Source organism: Balaenoptera physalus (genome assembly GCF_965194825.1).
Source record: "Balaenoptera physalus genome assembly, chromosome: 6".
Taxonomy (NCBI): domain Eukaryota; kingdom Metazoa; phylum Chordata; class Mammalia; order Artiodactyla; family Balaenopteridae; genus Balaenoptera; species Balaenoptera physalus.
In genome coordinates this window covers 106030321-106049139 of record NC_138885.1, presented here as the reverse complement: position 1 = coordinate 106049139, position 18819 = coordinate 106030321, and the positions used below count along the sequence as shown (strand labels likewise).

The 18819-nt window shown below is 40.0% G+C and overlaps 1 protein-coding gene across 1 annotated transcript in view; it reads left to right on the top strand.

The window, feature by feature from the left end:
* Nucleotides 1–18819, top strand: part of MREG (melanoregulin) — a 115043-nt gene that overhangs the window by 5589 nt on the left and 90635 nt on the right. The window contains exons 2-3 of the mRNA XM_082467495.1: nt 7861–7957; nt 10216–10328. Of these exons, the coding sequence (XP_082323621.1) occupies nt 7861–7957; nt 10216–10328 (210 nt within the window). The remainder of the gene's footprint in view (nt 1–7860; nt 7958–10215; nt 10329–18819) is intronic.

Sequence of the window (18819 nt, the reverse complement as noted above, 5' to 3'; positions counted from 1 at the left end):
GCTAATGATCTATTGAGTGAGTGGCCTCAGGAGAAAGAGAGGAAAGGAAGAAAAGTAGGGAAGCTAAGCAAGGACAGTTTCATCTGGAGACTACCTTTTGTGCCTTTTGCCCTTTAACTCATTTCATAATGTCTGTTTCATCACTATCCATTATTCTGTGTTGGTAGCTTACAGATTAAAACAATGGAGGGGTGATCCAGGTCCTTGGATAAATCTTGTCATTAAAATTCCAAATTTAGCTTTATGATCTATGGGTATCGGATACTGGTAAATTATTCACTGATATAGGATTTTCAGGTTTATTCATTGTGACTACCTCTCCATTTACTGTGGTTCTCAGAGTTACTATTCACTGTGAGACACTGCAAGCTCTGCTACTCTCCCAAAGCAGGTGATAAAGTCCAAGTAGCAAGTTAGGTTATTAACCAGTTCACTTTTAACATTTTATTTATTTATTTATTGAAGAGCAGTTGATGTACAATTTATATGTTACAGGTGTATAATATAGTGATTCACAATTTTTAAAGGTTATGCTCCATTTATAGTTATCATAAAATATTTGCTATATTCCCCATGTTGTATAATATATTCCTGTAGCTTATTTTATACCTAATAGTTTGTACTTCTTAATCTCCTACCCCTACATTGCCCTTCCCTGCTTCCCTCTCCACATTGGTAACCACTAGTTTGGGCTCTATGTCTGTGAATCTGCTTATTTTTTGTTATATTCACTAATTCATTGTATTTTTTAGATTCCACATTATAAGTGCTATCATACAGTATTTGTCTTTCTCTGTCTGTAACCAGTTCACTTTTAAGGTTTTTCTTTAGGTGAATAATTTGGTCAAAGCCACCTTAGACTTTTATGGTCAGATCAGTTTCTTGGTAAACAATGGAGGAGGCCAGTTCTTCTCTCCTTCTGAACACATCAGTTCAAAGGGGTGGAATGCTGTGATTGAAACCAACCTGACGGGCGCCTTCTACATGTGCAAAGCAGGCAAGTGTGATCAGTCATCCAAGAAGTCCAAGTGTCTTTATGTAAAGATCATAGAGAATCCTGAAAGAGAAATTGTTATGGGCTCAGAAGCTCCATGTCATCAACACTTACTGCCCTGATTTAACTTATGTACAACATAGCAATGCAAATTGCTGTATTTCTGGATAGTAATTCGGCCACATTTATAAAATACAAATATTGTTTGATCAGTTAATTTTATTTCTAGGAAGTTATCATGTAAAAATTATTCAGAATTTGTACAAAGATAGTGCTAAAAAGTGCTTCATAAAATGAAGGAAGACTCCACACTTATTTTGTTTTTAAGAAATGAATCTGTTAAATCTATTACAACGACCTATTAATTAATTCAGTGAAATCTTCAGGGAGAATACCAGAGTCCACATTTTTTATGACTAATAAGTAATTAGCACACATGCATAGTCTTTAGATTAAAGCTTATGTTTCATAGGTGGTAATACTCAACCCTGAAGTTGGGTAACTGAAGAGTTCCCTTACAAACTATCCAAGACATTTTTTATGCTGAAAAATGTGGAACGAGTGTAATTCTGAACCACAGGGTCTTCACCCCACCATGGGTTAGGCTTTATATTCTTAGTATCTCTAAATCAAAGGTCTTGCAGACACTTCCAGCCTCATCTTTATCTAACTGGTAGTATACAGTTCTGTATTAATTGTGATACAGGATGAGCTGCTGAAGTGTAGAGACCCATAAAAAAGAGGAGCTTGAATAAGATAGTTGATTTCTCCCTCACATAAAAACTCAAGGTATATAGTCCAGGGATAGTATGGTAGTTCCATAATCATTAGGGAATAAGGTCCCTATTTCTTGCTTTACTATCTTTGACATGTGGTTTCCATCCCATGGTCCAAAATGGCTGCTCCAGTTCCTGTCATTGTAACTGCATTCCAGAAAGTAGGAATGAGGAAAAATGTAATACTCACTCATTCTTTTTAACAGCACCATCTGAAAGTGGCGCCATTACATTCACTGACATTCATCATTAGCTAGAACTCATTTAAACAATCATACCTACCTATAAGGGATACTGGGAAATAGAATCTTTAGGTGAGTAGCTATGTACCTAAGTAAAAATTCAATTTCTATGTAAGAAGAGGAGAATGAGTATTAGGAGATAGCTTGTAGTCTGTAACCCACCCTTCATAGCTCAGCACTTCAGCACCTTCCAGCACTCAAGTCAGCAGTCTCTTACCAACCTGAGGTTCCTTGCCAACAGCCATTAATTAGAAGTCTGCAGAGTCTAGATTCAGTTATGATTTTTATTAGCCAGAATTGAAGAATACAGGGCCTATAGTTTTTGTTTTGTTTTGTTTTTACTCTAAACAATGGGACTTAGCTTTTGGTTTTGAAAACAAGGAATATGAAATATACATTTTTCTGTACCATAATAATAATAGTGGAAAACTGAAAACCATTTAAATATTCTAGAGTAAAATATTAGATGAGTGAAGTTTTATACATCTACAGGATAGAGTACTATGCAGCCGCTAAAAATATAGTTATAAAAATATACTTCTCAATATGAAAAGATATTCCCAGACATCGAGTGAAAAGCAGGTTATAAAACATTCTATCCAGCATGATCACATTTCTGCAAAAAACAGTATATATTTATATATGGCTGTATATGAATAGACATAATTCTGAAGGAGTTTATGCCAAAATACTGACATATTATCTCTGGGAGGTAAAATTACATATTATTTTCATCTTTTTGCATATCTGCTTTCTCTAATTTTTCTAAAATGAACATGTATTTTTTATGTAATTAAAATGATTTAAGTCATGACTACCCTGAAGTTCCAGGTTTTTCGACTTGTACTCTTTGACGCAATATGCTATTGTTAAAGACTTGTGGGAACATCCACATAAAAGTTACTGGTGAATTTAGACTTTTTTATAGCCTTTAATTATTCATTTTACTAATATAGAAATTTCTTTCTCCCAGTTTATTTTTGGAAACCTCTTGAATGTGTGAAGAAGTTAAAGAAATAATACAGTGAACTCCTATTAGGCATACCTCGTTTTATTATGTTTTGCTTTGTTGCACATCGAGCAAGTCTGCCAGCACTGTTTTTCTAATAGCATTTGCTTACTTTGTGTCTCTGTGTCATATTTAGGTAATTATCACAGTATTTCAAATTTTTCATTATTATTATATTTGTTATGATGATTTGTGGTCAGAGATCTTTGATGTTACTATTACAAAAAGATTACGACTTGCTGAAGTCTCAAATATTTTAAAATTAAGGTTGTACATTATTTTTTTAGACATAATGCTATCACACATTTAATAGACTATAGTATAGTGTAAACATAATTTTTATATGCACTGGGAAACAAAAAAATTTGCGTGATTCACTTTATTGCAATATTGCAATATTGCTTTATTGTGGTGGTCTGGAACTGAACCTGCCGAATCTCCGAGCTGTGTCTGTATACCTTTCATTTAGATTCACCAAGTGCTAACATTTTGCTGCATTTGCATTCTCTCTCTGTGTCTTTCCCCCCTCTCTTCCTCCCTCCCATCTCTGGAGCTCATTTAGGCGGTGCTCTGAATCCCCTCTCCTCGCGCACCCTGAAACAATGGTCTCTTGCCTCTTGGGCAGGTCCAGACTTTTTCCCGGACTCCCTCCCGGCTAGCTGTGGCGCACTAGCCCCCTTCAGGCTGTGTTCACACAGCCAACCCTAGTCTTCTCCCTGGGATCTGACCTCCGAAGCCCGAGCCTCAGCTCCCAGCCCCCGCCCGCCCCGGCGGGTGAGAAGACAAGCCTCTCGGGGTGGTGAGTGCTGCTCGGCGCCGAGCCTCCGTGCGGGAACCTCTCCGCTTTGCCCTCCGCACCCCTGTGGCTGCGCTCTCCTCCGTGGCTCCGAAGCTCCCCCCCTCCGCCCCCCTCAGTCTCCGCCCACGAAGGCGCTTCCTAGTGTGTGGAAACCTTTCCTCCTTCACGGCTCCCTCCCACTGCTGCAGGTCCCGTCCCTATTCTTTTGTCTGTTTTTCTTTTTTCTTTTGCCCTACCCAGGTACGTGGGGAGTTTCTTGCCTTGTGAGAAGTCTGAGGTCTTCTGCCAGCGTTCAGTAGGTGTTCTGTAGGAGTTGTTCCACATGCAGATGTATTTCTGATGTATTTGTGGGGAGGAAGGTGATCTCCATGTCTTACTCCTCTGCCATCTTGAAGGCCCCCCCCTCCCCGAAAGTCCCGCTTCTATGTTTTTTAGCTGATACTCTTCCATAAAAAGACTTTTAGTTACACCACAACCATCACTTCTCCCTATATATGTTATTATTATTATTATTAACTTTTTTAGTATACCACTATGGAATCAAGGATTTCTTTTCAAATTCATTGTTTCAAATGCACACATTGTCTCAAATTTAATAGAAATTTGTGTTTCTATGTTTTGCTATTACAAATAATTCTGTGATGAATAACACTGTAAGTATTTGTTTCATATTTGTGGACGTATATATTTAGGGTGTATCCGGGAAGTTGGACTGCTGGGTGAAGAGTAAATGCATCCTGTTAGGCATTTGCAAGTTTCTTTGCATTGTGCACTCCATCATCAATGAATGAGAATGCCTGTTCCTCACAGCCTCACCAAAAATGTGTCTTGTCAATTTCTGGACAACTCTGATGGGCAAGAAATGGTATCTCAGTGCAGCATCTTTTCATTTGTTGAAAGGCTACCTGGATATCTCTTGTGTGTGTGTGTTTGAATTGTATTGCTGTCTTTGCACGTGTTTCTCTGGGGTTCTGATCATTTTCTGACATTTTCAGTGTCGTCTAAGAATAGTCCAATTTCCATTACAATCTGTGCAGAGGAGCTTAGACTGGCCTGCTGATCTTTTGGGTCATTGTCAATAATTACAAGGGCAAGAGATGGGCCAAAAAGCAACTCATATCTCCCATGGAGAGAGAATTCATAGCCCAAATGCCTACCAATGGGTGAATGAATAAACAAATCGTGGTATATATGTATAATGTGCTACTCAGAAATGAAAAGGAGTGAACTATTGATTCATGCAGCAATGTGGATAAATCTGAAAATAATTATTCTGAGTGAAAGAAGCCAGATAGAAAAGAGCATGTATGTATGATTTCATTTATATGTTTAAGTCCTGGAAGCATTGAAAAAAAAATTGTTAGTGCTAGATTCACTGAGAGTTAGGTATTATTCTGCCTCCTATTCATAAATTACAGGAAGAAAATGAAGCAGTGTGACAGCCTTTAGGGTGGTTTATCGCTCATACTCTCTTCCTTCACACAGTGTAAGACATTTCAAATCATATCTGATACACAAATAAGGCCTTAGTATTTCAGAACATTTTCTCAGTGAAAGAATGGCTGTGAGATGTTATTCAGATGCCAAAATGAAATCTCATGGAACTCCTAGTCCAGATAAATGCCCTTCCTTCTCTTCTGGGCTTTTGCTTCAGAAAAGTGGCTGGAACAGTGCCTCATGCGACATAGTCACCATCCTGCAGCTGAACTGTCCACCATCTGTTCTGTTTTGATGGAGGTCACTTTTTTCTCCTGGAAGGGGAGTTTTTACAAACCTCATGGTCCATTCAGGCATCTCATCCACCTGGACCTCCCAGTAATGCCAGCTGGAATGAAATCCTTCAGAACCCAGGACTACTGGATAAGCCATAAATCTCTCTGGATAAACTCTGCTTTTTCTTCACAAATGTCACCAATTTTTTTTTAATCCTCAGAGACAGAAAGACTAGGATGTGCTGTTTCAAGATCCAGAGTAACTTTCAGTTTCTGTGTAATTTTCTGCAGTGCCAAGTACTGCAGAGGAAGGCCGTCTCCTTCCTTCCTTATGGAACGAACAGAGAGCTGGGCGCTTCAGGCTTTCACACCTGTCATGGGTGGTCTCGACATCCAGCAGCACTTTCCCTTCTGACATCACACTCTTCTCTGCCAACTCCTTTAGTAGATCTTTGAGTGTGGAGATGTAGTCTGAAAATGCTATTGTGTTTGCATTGAGTTTGTATTAAATGTCCTTCTCGGCTAACCTTGAGAACTATGTAGGGGAGGATAAATAATTTTCCCTCTGCCCTTCTGAGCTCTTAGCTGAGACTCCTGCAATAAAAGACAGATGAACAGGAGAAAAACAAATAGAAGTTTATTCTCATGTATATCTCATGTATACATGGGAGGTACCCAGGGAAAAATGAGCAACTGCCTGTCGTGGCTTCGAATTCAGGGCTAAATACTATCTTAATAGGGAAAGGAGAGAGGGGAAATAGCCCTCTTGGGGTGGGGAGTATATGATTTTTAGGAAAGATGAATGGGCCCTTTGAAGAATGGATGGGAGGTATGAGAGTTGGTGACAAAGTTTGTCCGCATGTGGTGTCGACATCTAGTCTCCCGTCATGTGACAACAGTCAGCCTTCCCTGGTTGATGAGACTCCCAGGCAGGGGATTTATGACCCTGCGTTCCTTTTAGCCGATGAGGGGGGTTCAGAGAAAGCCTCTCTCTGCGTTTGCTGTTTTTCAAGTGCCCACAGCTGAAAATAATCAATATACCAGCGCAGCAGCATATTTGGGTGGCATCCCACTCCGTTCAACTGCCTCTCGCTCACATTCAACAAACTGGCCCAGGTGCTCAAATTCAGAGAGTAATTTCTGTCTCTGATTTTCCAACTCTCTCTCTCTCCCCCTCCCTCCATTCCCTCCCCACCCCCACCCCTGCACCCAGTCCTAGTGGGTTTCTTTCTTGCGTGGCTATTTGTTTCTGAACACCTGCCACTTTCTTCTTCAGGGGCTCTAGGTCACTGCTGAGCCTTTTCCTGTGATGAGAGGCAGGACCTCATATGGTGGCCCTGGTGGTCAGGGGATGAGTGCAAGGGGACAGACACCTCTAGGTTCTCCTCACAGAAAATTGCCCGAACTCGACTATGCTTCCTGCATATGCTCATCTGTTCTGCCCCGCCTCTTGCTCCTGGTGGCGTGAAGCTGCGTGTTCACCGTCGTGTCATCCTATCCAGCCGGGCATTACTCCAGAAGGACCCTTCCTAGCATTGGTGGCAAGCAAGGAAACCTGTCCTATAAGTCCACCCGGGACTGTTGGATGCAGAGTGGCACAGGTGGTGGCCACATTTGATGGTGGTGAGGTTGCTCAGGTGATTCTGGCAGATGGAGCCGTTGGTTTCTACCTGGAGTCCTGCCAGGGCTTTTGCAGCCAACATGGGGGCTGAGGGGGACTTTCTCCAGGAAAATGGGGCTATGGAGGTGCTCTCTAGTGAGGAGTGGGTACACCCCCAGATCTCACATACTTGGTTCTGAGGACCTTTTAATTAGAGATTCTAAGCCATAGTATGTCTATACCTTTTTGCACCATACGGATACAGACCTAAGTATTTGAACCTCTTCTCTGGAAACATATTAAAATTAATTTAAATTTTTTTATGTCTAGAAATTCTGTTGGTACTATTTCTAGCCTGAAGTATGAATTTCATATCCCTTATTATCTAAAATTGATTTAAAAAATAACCACACTTGTAACCCTCAAAATTACCAATTTGTTTGTTTTCTTCCATAATCAAAAGTTCTTCAGAATATTCCTCTTATGCACATGATGATTTGGGGGATCTTATGTGGGCCTTGACTTACATGAGATTTGTTTGGCTATCAGATAGCTGTGGCTTTGCTTTAATATTGAAGGACCTGGTTCTTTCTTATGGTTCAGACAGGGACTCATAACAAGAACATTGTTGTGGGACTCTGGCAGGTCATTGGTACACCTATCAATTTAGTTAAGGGAGACATACTCAACAGAAGCTGATTGTAATGTTTGTATTTTGTCTTTTAAAGGCATAGTGGAGCTGCCAGAGAAGGTGTTTACAACCTCACCAAATCCTTAGCTGTGGAACGGGCCAGCAGTGGAATAAGGATCGACTGTGTTGCCCCTGTAGGTAAATGTTCACTATGAAAGCCGTTGACAAATTGTGTTCTTCTGATTGCATTTGTGTTGTTAATAGAGGTATTTGTTAATATGCATGTATACTAGAAAAGATTGGCTTTTAAAAACAGATAAAACCAGAAAGAAGTATTCTTTGATTTACAACCAGATTGTCAAGAAGGTTAAGTTAAGCCAATGATTCTCACTCCTGGCTGTATATTAGAATCATCTATGAAATAAAAAATAGTGGTATATAAGCTTGACTCCAAACTATGGAATCCAGGTGTTGGTATTTTTTAAAGCTGATTCAGTTGCACAGTGAAGGAAATTCAAATTCACCGTGAAGGTTGAGAATCGCTGCTTTAAAGAATGAATTTTTCTAGATTATCTTGTTATTTCTTGGTATATCACTAATCCTTTATTAGGAGAGAGAGAAACTTAAAGTCAAAGTTCTAGGAAGGAATTTCCAGTTGAAGATCAACTATAAGTCAAGGGGAAATTTCTCTGAAACATAGTGTAAATGATAGGGAAAAAAATAACAATTTGTTAAGCTTTAAACACTGTCATATTATGTGAAGTAAGATATAGCTTAAGCGTCCTTGGGCATTACATATTGGCCATGTATTCCAAGAGAGATAATAAATGAAACGTCTCACACGTTCTGCAAAACTCAGCTCGAATTCACTTCTCTGTGATGATTCCTGGCCATTGCTAAGATAGCAATCATCCCTCAATCTGAAACTCTGTAATATCTGGGGGTATTACCTATAGATCTATCTATATAGTATCCCTAGATATTGTTATCTATGCTACTCAGTGGGAACTAAGCATGAACTGACTTGTAGATGTTAGAGAAATCTCATCTCTAACAAATGCAGGTTCCTAGCCAGAAACTTCACATCCCTGCAATGCTTTGGGGCTGACATTACCTTGTCTACCTTACTCTCAAATATTTATAGGGTAAATTAGATATAGGTCCATTCTGAATGTTGATACTTTGGAATACTGGCCTCCAAATGTGTATTTCTTGATAACCTTTAATGATGTGTTGGTATTATAAGCACAATACTAAAGTCAGGTATGTCCTCCACAGATATTTTTAGGTTTAAAGTCTAAACCTTAATACTACTGGAAGATTCCATCCTCTTTATTTATTTATTTTTAAAATTTATTTCATTTATTATTTTATTTTTGGCTTCGTTGGGTCTTCGTTGCTGCGTGCAGGCTTTCTCTAGTGGTGGCGAGCGGGGGCTACTCTTCCTTGCGGTGCGTGGGCTTCTCATTGTGGTGGCTTCCCTTGTTGCAGAACACGGGCTCTAGGTGCGTGGGCTTCATTGGTTGCGGCTTGCGGGCTCAGTAGTTGTGGCTCGCGGGCTCTAGAGTGCAGGCTCAGTAGTTGTGGTGCACAGGCTTAGTTGCTCTGCGGCATGTGGGATCTTCCTGGACCGGGGATCAAACCCGTTTCCCCTGCATTGGCAGGTGGATTCTTAACCACTGCGCCACTAGGGAAGTCCCGATTCCATCCTCTTTAAATAAAAGGTGACAAATTGTTTAATTGGAAACCAGTATATTGCCCCAGTATTGTTTGGAGTAATTAATACTGCCAAGTTTCTTCATCTTACTCTCATCCCTCCTGTTTCCTCCCCTTTGAATAACCTCTGCTGTATATAATTATAAGCCAGTAATAAATAGCTTTATCCTGTGTTGAGCAGTTTTTGAGTAATTTTTTTGGCTTTATAAACCATTGAAAGCTACTGAAAGCTGAATAAAAGAGTTCTTAAACAATTAAAATTTAAATTTATTTGTATTGGATTTAAATTTTTTATTTGTGATTTTTCTCTAGGTAAGAAGCCATGAAAATATTGCATTTTCTAAGTCCTACTTAACCATAGGCCAGTTTTCCATTGTAAAACATAGAAGCCTTAGTGGAAGGTAAAATAGACTCCGCTGACCCCTTGTTCCCAGTTAAGGGCTTCTCTGATCTACTCGTATGATTATGCTTTCAGAAACCAAGTCTTTTATGAAAAAATCTCGAGCTTGGCTCGTTATTATGGGAGGGGAGGTCACAAAGTGAGCATTCAGATAATCCTTTTGAGTAGTGGTTGACTGTACTTCTTTGACCATTTTGAGAAAAATTAATATTAGAAATGTTAACTTTTCTATTAAACTTAAACAACTTGGTATTGGATGACAGACTGCCTTGTTGTCTTTACAATTAAAATTTAATTTTATGTACTTTATTTTTTCCTGTTTTATTTTAAACATAGGGAATCATTTATTCCCAGACTGCTTTTAACAACTATGGTCATTTGGCAAAAGACTTATTTGAAGGGTACTTTCAGAAAATCCCAGCTAAAAAAGACTTGGAGCTCCTGAGGAGGTGATGTATATATCTAACATTGGTTGGAGTTACTTTGTTTTATACTTTGGAGACTGGTAATATTTTGGTGTCCTTTTTAAATAGTCTGGTTGGCTAATAGAGAAGATTGCTCCCATGCCAGGAAGCCATTTCCCCTGTTCCTTCTGGCTCCCAGGAATCCTATCCTGATGGTGCTTTGAATACTCACAGGAGCGTTTATTCAGGAGTGAATGCAGTGTGGATTAAGAGCAGCATGTTTTTATTGTTTCATTGTACTTTTCAGCTACTTTGTTTTATCACGTGGCATTTATGGTACACAGAAACCTAAGCCAGTCAGACAATTATGACAAAATGAAGTTCCATACACGATTTCTGGAAGGTGGCCAGTTTTAAGTATGTAAAAATCAATAGCTTTCTTAAATGCCAGCAAGATCAGTCTTAAATTGTAATTTTTTTTAAAAGAGATCTTTTCCACAATAATAATAAAAACTAAAATACCTGGAGTAAACTTAACTCTAAATGAAAAAATGTTTATTACTGAAGAACAGAAAAAAAGACCAGAATAAACACAGACATGTAACATTCCTCAATGGAGAGGCTCAATTTGACTAAAAACAAGTTTCCCTAAATCAGTGTATACATTTAATCTATTTTGGAATTAATATACTGATTCGAAAGTTTGTCTTGAAAAATATTTATGCCAAAACTGCCAAAAATGTTTTGAAAAAGAATAATGAGGGGATTTGACCCTCCTGCTACCGAAACATACTATAAAACTATACTTATTTACCACATCGGGGGCTGGTACTAGAAGAGGTTAAAATTAGTGGAACAGGATGGACTCTCGTATCAGTACCATATATATACGGGGAGTTTATAGGATAAAAGTAGCATTTCAAATCTGCGAGGAAAGGATAAACCATTCAGCAAAAGTCTTGCAGCAATTGGCTGTTCCTTTAGAAATAAATTAGAGCCCCCTATCTCATATCACATGCAAAATGATTTTTAGATATATTAAAATGCTAAATATAAAAGCAAAGCCATAAAACTCTTAGAGGAAAATGTGTTCTAATTCCTAGCGCTAGCTTTCATTATCAGTTTGATGTATATCTTTCCAAAATTTTACTGTGCATGCTCAAAAATATTTTTATTTACAGACTTTTTTACGAAAATGGGATTCTACTGTATGTTTTCTGCCACTCGCTATGGATGTAGCATAGTATATTTAATTAGACCCTATTGTTGCACATTGAGATTCTATTTATATTTTTTATACTTCAGTAATTCTGCAGTGAACATCCTTCAATGTAGTCATGCACTCTTGGGTGAGGAGGTAACTTTCTAGAAGTAGAATTCCTGAACTAAAATAGACTTGCATATTAAATTTTAGAAGATACTGTTAAATCCAACATTTGATGAGCTATTTTGAGCAAGGTGCTTGGATTTTTATCCTGAAAACTGAGAGTGATTTTTAAAGAATTTTAATCAAGAGAATGATCTAACTAAATTTTTGTTTTGGAGAGAACACTCCTTCTATTTTATGAACTATATTTTCTATATTAAAAATTGAAATTGAGAAATTTAAGAAATATTTATGAATTCATTTAAAATCATCTTAATAAAGGCATTACATGCTATGAATAATATTTTTACTGAAAAATAACTACATTTTAAAATACAAAAACAAACTTTTTTTTGCATTTGTTTTACATTTTTTACAAATGGCTTAATGTATGGCTTAATAGAAAACAACTGGACTCTCACATCTGCTTCTGCATTCAGTCTTGCAATATGTTGTTTTGGTTAAAGCATGTGAAGTAAATCTGGCTTTGTGCCAGTTGGAAAAGGGAGGAGTATTTCAATAGCCTTTTTGGGTAATTGTGGATATTCTTCTTTGATACTCAACAAGTGGCAGTTTCTTAAAGATTAATTGCAATGTGGAATCTGAAACCATGTCAGTGAACTTTTTTACTCTGTTACATTAAAATTCCTTGGTATTCCTTGCACTTTTACTGGGTCTTTCACCCATAGATGATTTTGTAACATCAGACGTTGGTCTTTTGGAAAATATGGGTTCACTGAATTACAGACATCTTCTAAATGTTGACACACAATTCATGATACAGTATCAAAAGTTCACATTTGTTAATATCACCACCAATCTCTTCCGAAAAATCTTTAAGTATTAGAAAACTGTCAAACTCACAGCGACATGTACAAATTTTCCAAAATTCTGGTTTTCACTTGAAAGCTCAAATCTTGTCATTGGCACCAAGCACTGTCAGTTGTTTTCAGCTGCTTGACGTGGCAGTCTCACTTGGTTCATTTTTGGAAAAAATGTCTGCCAAATACCCAAGTGTGAATAACTGTAGTTTGTTAGTCATTCTTTCAAGTAAAAAATGATGTTTTGTGAAAAAAGTGACTAGTTCGGTTCGTAGCTCAAGCGCACGTTCTTCTCCTTGAGACAACCTTTATACTTCCATGTGCAGCACAAGAGCTGAAGGTGTAATTCTCACCTCATCACACAGGATATTAAAAAGATGTGTACTCAATAGTTGAGATTAATAATTTTCAGTGCTCATCAAGGACATCTGAAAGTGAAACAGACTTCCTCCCACCAGGAGTGCTTGCTGGTGAAGAATATCATGATCATGCTAGTATAATGATCCCTACTTCACGTTTGTGTTCCTGCCGTGATTTGTGCTGAGGCTGCAGCTATTTTTCCCATCACGGCTTTGACACCGTTAGTACAAATGTCAACACTGTGAAAAAGGTAGACAAGGGCTCAGTATTGTTATGAGAACAGTTTTGACCTCGCAAATCCCCTGAAAAGGTCTTAGGTATGCCCAGGGTTTTGCCAACCGTGCTGTGACTAATGTAGGTAATACCTTCAAAAAGTTTGCTTGTAAGGGGAAGAAGAGGTGATGAATTGCCATGAGTTGCAGAATAAGGAGAGCGTTTCAGCCTCTGCTTGATAGGGTCCTAGCATCCCTAGGTCATGTTTCCAAGCTACTCTGATTGCCCCAGCTAATCACTAATGCCCTTTTTGGGGCAGAACTTTCACAACAGGCTATTGGTGAACTGCTTATCAGTGAGTTGTCTTCTTTTAAGTGACGGTTCCTGGGACTGAGTCGGGAGGGTCAGTGTAGCTGTAGTTTTAAAAGGAACTGCCAGGGCTCCTGCAGTGCCCTCAACGTCTCTTAGAAGGGAGTGCAGCACTTGGCAGGCCCTTCAGACGGCTTATACTTACACTGTACACTCATTTTACAAATTAAGAAACCAAGAGCCAGTGAGGTTCAGTACCTTGCCTAAGGCCATACTCAGGTCATGGTACTAGGATTCAAACCCAAGTCTACTTATTACTGCAGCCCTATTTACAATAGCCAGGACATGGAAACAACTTAAATGTCCACTGACAGATGAATGGATAAAGAAGATGTGGTACATACATACAATGGAATATCACTCAGCCATAAAAGGGAACGAAATTGGGTCATTTGTACGAAATTGGGTCATTTGTAGAGACGTGGATGGACCTAGAGTCTGTCGCACAGAGTGAAGTAAGTCAGAAAGAGAAAAACAAATATTGTATATTAACGCATATATGTGGAATCTAGAAAAATGGTACAGATGAACCTATTTGTGGGGCAGGAATAGAGATGTAGATGTAGAGAACGGACATGTGGACACGGGGGTGGGGGGAAGAGGAGGGTGGGACGAATTGGGAGATTAGGATTGATGTATGTACACTACCATGCATAAAATAGCTAGCTAGCGGGAACATGCTCTAAAGCACAGGAAGCTCAGCTTGGTGCTCTGTGACGACCTAGATGGGTGAGATTGGGGTGGGGGGATGGGAGGGAGGTCCAAGAGGGTGGGGATATAGGTATACATATAGCTGATTCACTTCATTGCACAGCAAAAATGAACAACATTGTAAAGTAATTATACTCCAATAAAAATAAATAAATAAAAAATAAAATAAAATCCCTGTGATCTTTAATAAACAGAGCTGAAAGTAAACGGATAACTGAGCTAAAAGAGGTGTTACCCACATAGATGACGTGGATACAAGTTGCTAGACTCCTGTAGTGTTTATTGATTGATAACATGCCTGATTTAGTACTTCATCTGTCAAATGGATTCCATTAAAATGAAAGTTAGGAAGAATCTATCTGAAAGTATTATAATAGTGCTTAATTTGGTAATTATAAAAAATTTTTTAGTTCATTTTACCTGCATGTTGAGTTCCAAAAGTAAATCAGGTATCACGAATATTTATGTCTTTTATTAATACCACTCAGGTAGTTTCAGTCCAATTCAGCATTATTTAATGGTGCCTAGTCTGTTGGCAAAACACTGTATTGAGAGCTAGGCAATGAAAAATCCCTCTATTTGAGAGGGAGAGGTGCAAAAAGATTCTTTCCCTCTGTCAACATTTATTAAGTAGTTATTTTATGCTAAACGCTGTCAAAGGATGGAGCCACTGCTCAATATTTGAAACAAAACTCAGCACAAAACCACATTTATTGCTGGTCAGGCACAGTCTCTTGGAGTAGACTACTGAGGCTTTTTTTTTCCCCCCCTTGTGGGGAAGTATGGTTTTAGAGATTTGCAGAAGTCATGGTCTTGTTCGACTGTCACTATACAGCTGATCATGTTCTGTGCTCTAGAAATATAAGTCTGCTCTCCAGGATTTCTGTGTGTGTCATATCAGTAATGTTCTTCTGCTACTACACTTGGTAAATTTTGCTGTAGATTGGATGTTCCTGAATAGCCTTACTCATTCATTCAACTAATAATTTGGAGCCCCTACTATGTGCTCAGCATTATGGTAGGAGTTGGGTGTTCAGTAGTGAAAAGAAGTGTGCACAGATATTTAAAATTCCCAAATAATCTTTTTTTGTTTTATTTATTTATTTTTATTGAAGTATAGTTGATTTACAATGTTGTGTTAGTTTCAGGTGAACAGCAAAGCAATTCAGTTTCATATATATATATATATATATATATATATATATATATACACACACACACACACACACACACACACACACACACACACACACATATATCCTTTTGCAGATTTTTTTTTCCATTATAGGTTATTATAAGATATTGAATATATACTAGTGTGTATCTGTTAATTCCAGACTCCTAATTTATCCCTGCCTTTCCCCTTTGGTAACCATAAATTTGTTTTCTATGTCTATTTCTGTTTTGTAAATAGGTTCATTTGTATCATTTTTTAAGATTCTACATGTAAGTGATATCATATGATATTTGTCTTTCTCTGTCTGACTTATTTCACTTAGTATGATAATCTCTAGGTCCATCCGTGTTGCTGCAAATGGCATTATTTCATTCTTTTTTATGGCTGAGTAGTATTCCGTTGTATATATGTACCACATCTTCTTTATCCATTCATCTATTGATGGACATTTAGGTTGCTTCCATGTCTTGGCTATTGTAAATAGTGCTGCTATAAACATTGGGGTGTATGTATCTTTTCGAATTAGAGTTTTCGTCTTTTCCAGATATATGTTCAGGTGTGGGATTGCTGAATCATATGGGAGCTCTCTTTTTAGTTTTTTAAAGGACCTCCATACTATTTTCCATAGTGGCTGTACCAATTTACATTTCCACCAGCAGGATAGGAGGATTCCCTTTCTCCTCTCCAGCATAAAATTCTCCATTATTTTAAGTGCTACAGAGGATAAGGTCATGGTACTAAAGGCATATAACAGGAAGAAAAAGACATCTAGAGAAAAACAAAAGCAATTCTATAATCATGTTAAAAGTGGTTGTTGATAAGATGACCTCTGTTATCCCCTTCCACACACACTGCTCTTTTGGTTCGTGGCTTGTGTTAGTTCAGGCCCTCAGAGAAGAAGATGCCAGGGAAGAGTAAGATGTGCTTGAGACTTCTGGGGAATGTGCCCGTGGAGGGTAAAGGGCAGGGAGCCTGAGAAGGCATCCTTAGCCTTCAGACTGGGATGGAGTCTGACACCTGTAGAAGAAGGAGGAAGAGAGGAGTGGGCAGGAAGCACCTTGGACTGTAGCCACGGTTGCCACACGTGCACGAACACAGTCACAGTGGGGCCAAAGGGTATCAGGAGGCATTCAGGGGGTCACCTGGTTCCCTGTCCCTCCCTGTCCCCACTGTATAAGAGTAGCTCTGACTCCTTCTGCCGGTGATGGCAGCTCCTTTTCTCACCAGCTGGTACCTGGTCACAGGGAGTCCAAAGTGCCCTAGAATCAGACACAGTTTAGTTCAATGGAACCTTGCTGTGTCCCTTGACAAGAGTTGCCCCTTTGGGACAAGGACCTCCAACGCCGCAGATCCCAGAATTGCAGGGCTGGGGAGGACAGAGTCCCATGGTGGATCTTAGGGAGTGATGGCAAGTAGGGCCGCTCCCTCTTCCACTCCTCGGTTCCCAACGTGTTCCCAAAGCCAATGGGGACACGCGTCCTGAAAAACAGTACTCCATCCTTTCAGATGGTCGATGGCACTTCAGCTGTGCCTTGGCTGTTGTAGTCCTCTGTGAGGCTGGCTGCCTCTGGAAGTGTGGGGTGTGACACAATCAATGGTTCCATCATCAGGGACCCACTCTGATCACCTGGTTGGATGCTGGTGCACGGGATTCCACACCTGTGGATCCCACCTTGTATAAGCCCCTAGATAGCAGTGATGTCTGAGTCCCTGTGAACAGGAAAGGCAGACTCTTACCTGGAATGGTATCTATCACTTCTCTCACTGTAAGATGTGACACAGACAGTACGCAATCATTTGAACAGGGAAAGTTTAATATAAAGAATTATTAACTCTAACAGGGGATTGGCTAGTAGGAAATAAAGAGAACTTTAAAGAATACAGGAATAGTAGACAGAAGGAGTAGCTATACAGGGCTGATAGAAAGAGAAGAGCCCATCCACCCACCCCTCTGCCCAAGGGCTGAGGGAGGGCATGACTGTGGTTCACTGGATGGCAGAGAAGTCACTCGTCATCTGTGGTGCTCTGCTGGTGGAATTTGCTAGAAATCCGCCCTCTAGGGTGCCGGGGGCAGCTGCTGCAGTTGCTGGCCATGGTGCAATGCCGCCTGGGGGCTGCTGGGTGGCGGGCAGTCCAGGAGTCCAGAAGCAAAACCCTTTTCCTCCCGTGTCTCTCCATCGCCCTCTACTGACAAAGCTTTGGTGCTAGCTGGCAAAGGAGAAGCTACATAAAGGGCCTGGATCCATTTTCACGGAGCAGAGAAGCAGTACATCCATAACTGACCCACGTGTCGACTTGCCGTCCAGCAGCACTTGTTCACCACGAGGAACGTGCCATCTCGGGGCTCAGCGTTGGTCTCTGTGTGGACAGATTGGACATTCAGGGGCAGCACTAACTATATGGGCCTTGGGTAATGGGGGTTACATGCTGGATTTCTGCTTTCCTCCATCCCTGAGCCCATGGTGCCAGTTCTGGGGTGGCTGATGAGGAAGCCCACGCAACACCAATGGGCTGAGTCTTCTTTTCTGCTTGGTTGTTCTGTGCCTCTTCCATGATGGGTGCTTTCTGGGGAGCATTACTGTGTGAGACAGAAATAAACACTTTGTGCCCACTCCCCTGTGTTTATCCACATGTCTCTACCCCAGATCCCCTGGCTTCCAATCTTTCAGTCCTTTTCCTTCCAGGTTCTTGGCCAAAGAACCAGACCTTGGGCCACTGTGCAGGAATCTGTACATTCTCACCTTGGGCTTCCTTTCTTTCGAGTGTGGATACCAGCTGCCCTGCCTGCAGACTGCCTCTGAGAAAGATTTTTCCCACTCCACTGTCTGACAGGGCCACCCCTGAACGTGGCTATAATGAAGTTCTAACAACGGTGAAGGAGAGAGGGAAGGAAGGAGGCCTGGGTAGGAAGAGTCTCAGACTGCCTCACAGTCGGAGGAAGGGTCCACCAGGCTGACCTATCAGCTGCCCAAGTTTTCGGGCCAAAGTCACCCATTGGTCTCTCAGGAATGGGTGTGAATTAACAGCTTAGCTGTGCTCAGTAGAGGTGGGAGCAGCCCAAGGGCAAATGCAGTGGTGGATCCACCGGTGCGGCAGCTGGAGCTGTCAGCTCTGTTCCCCATGGCAGGAGATGTAAACAGTGCATTTTCATGGCTGCCACAGGGCTAGATGCTGTACCTGTAAAAGTTACCATTGCCCACATTTGTTTTTTGTTTTTTTTAATAATTTTTGAATTTTATTTTATTTATTTTTTTATACAGCAGGTTCTTATTAGTCATCAATTTTATACACATCAGTGTATATGTCAATCCCAATCTCCCAGTTCATCACACCACCATCCCCACCACCCCGCAGCTTTCTCCCCTTGGTGTCCATACGTTTGTTCTCTACATCTGTGTCTCAACTCCTTCCCTGGAAACCAGTTCATCTGTACCATTTTTCTAGGTTCCACATACATGCGTTAATATACGATATTTGTTTTTCTCTTTCTGACTTACTTCACTCTGTATGACAGTCTCT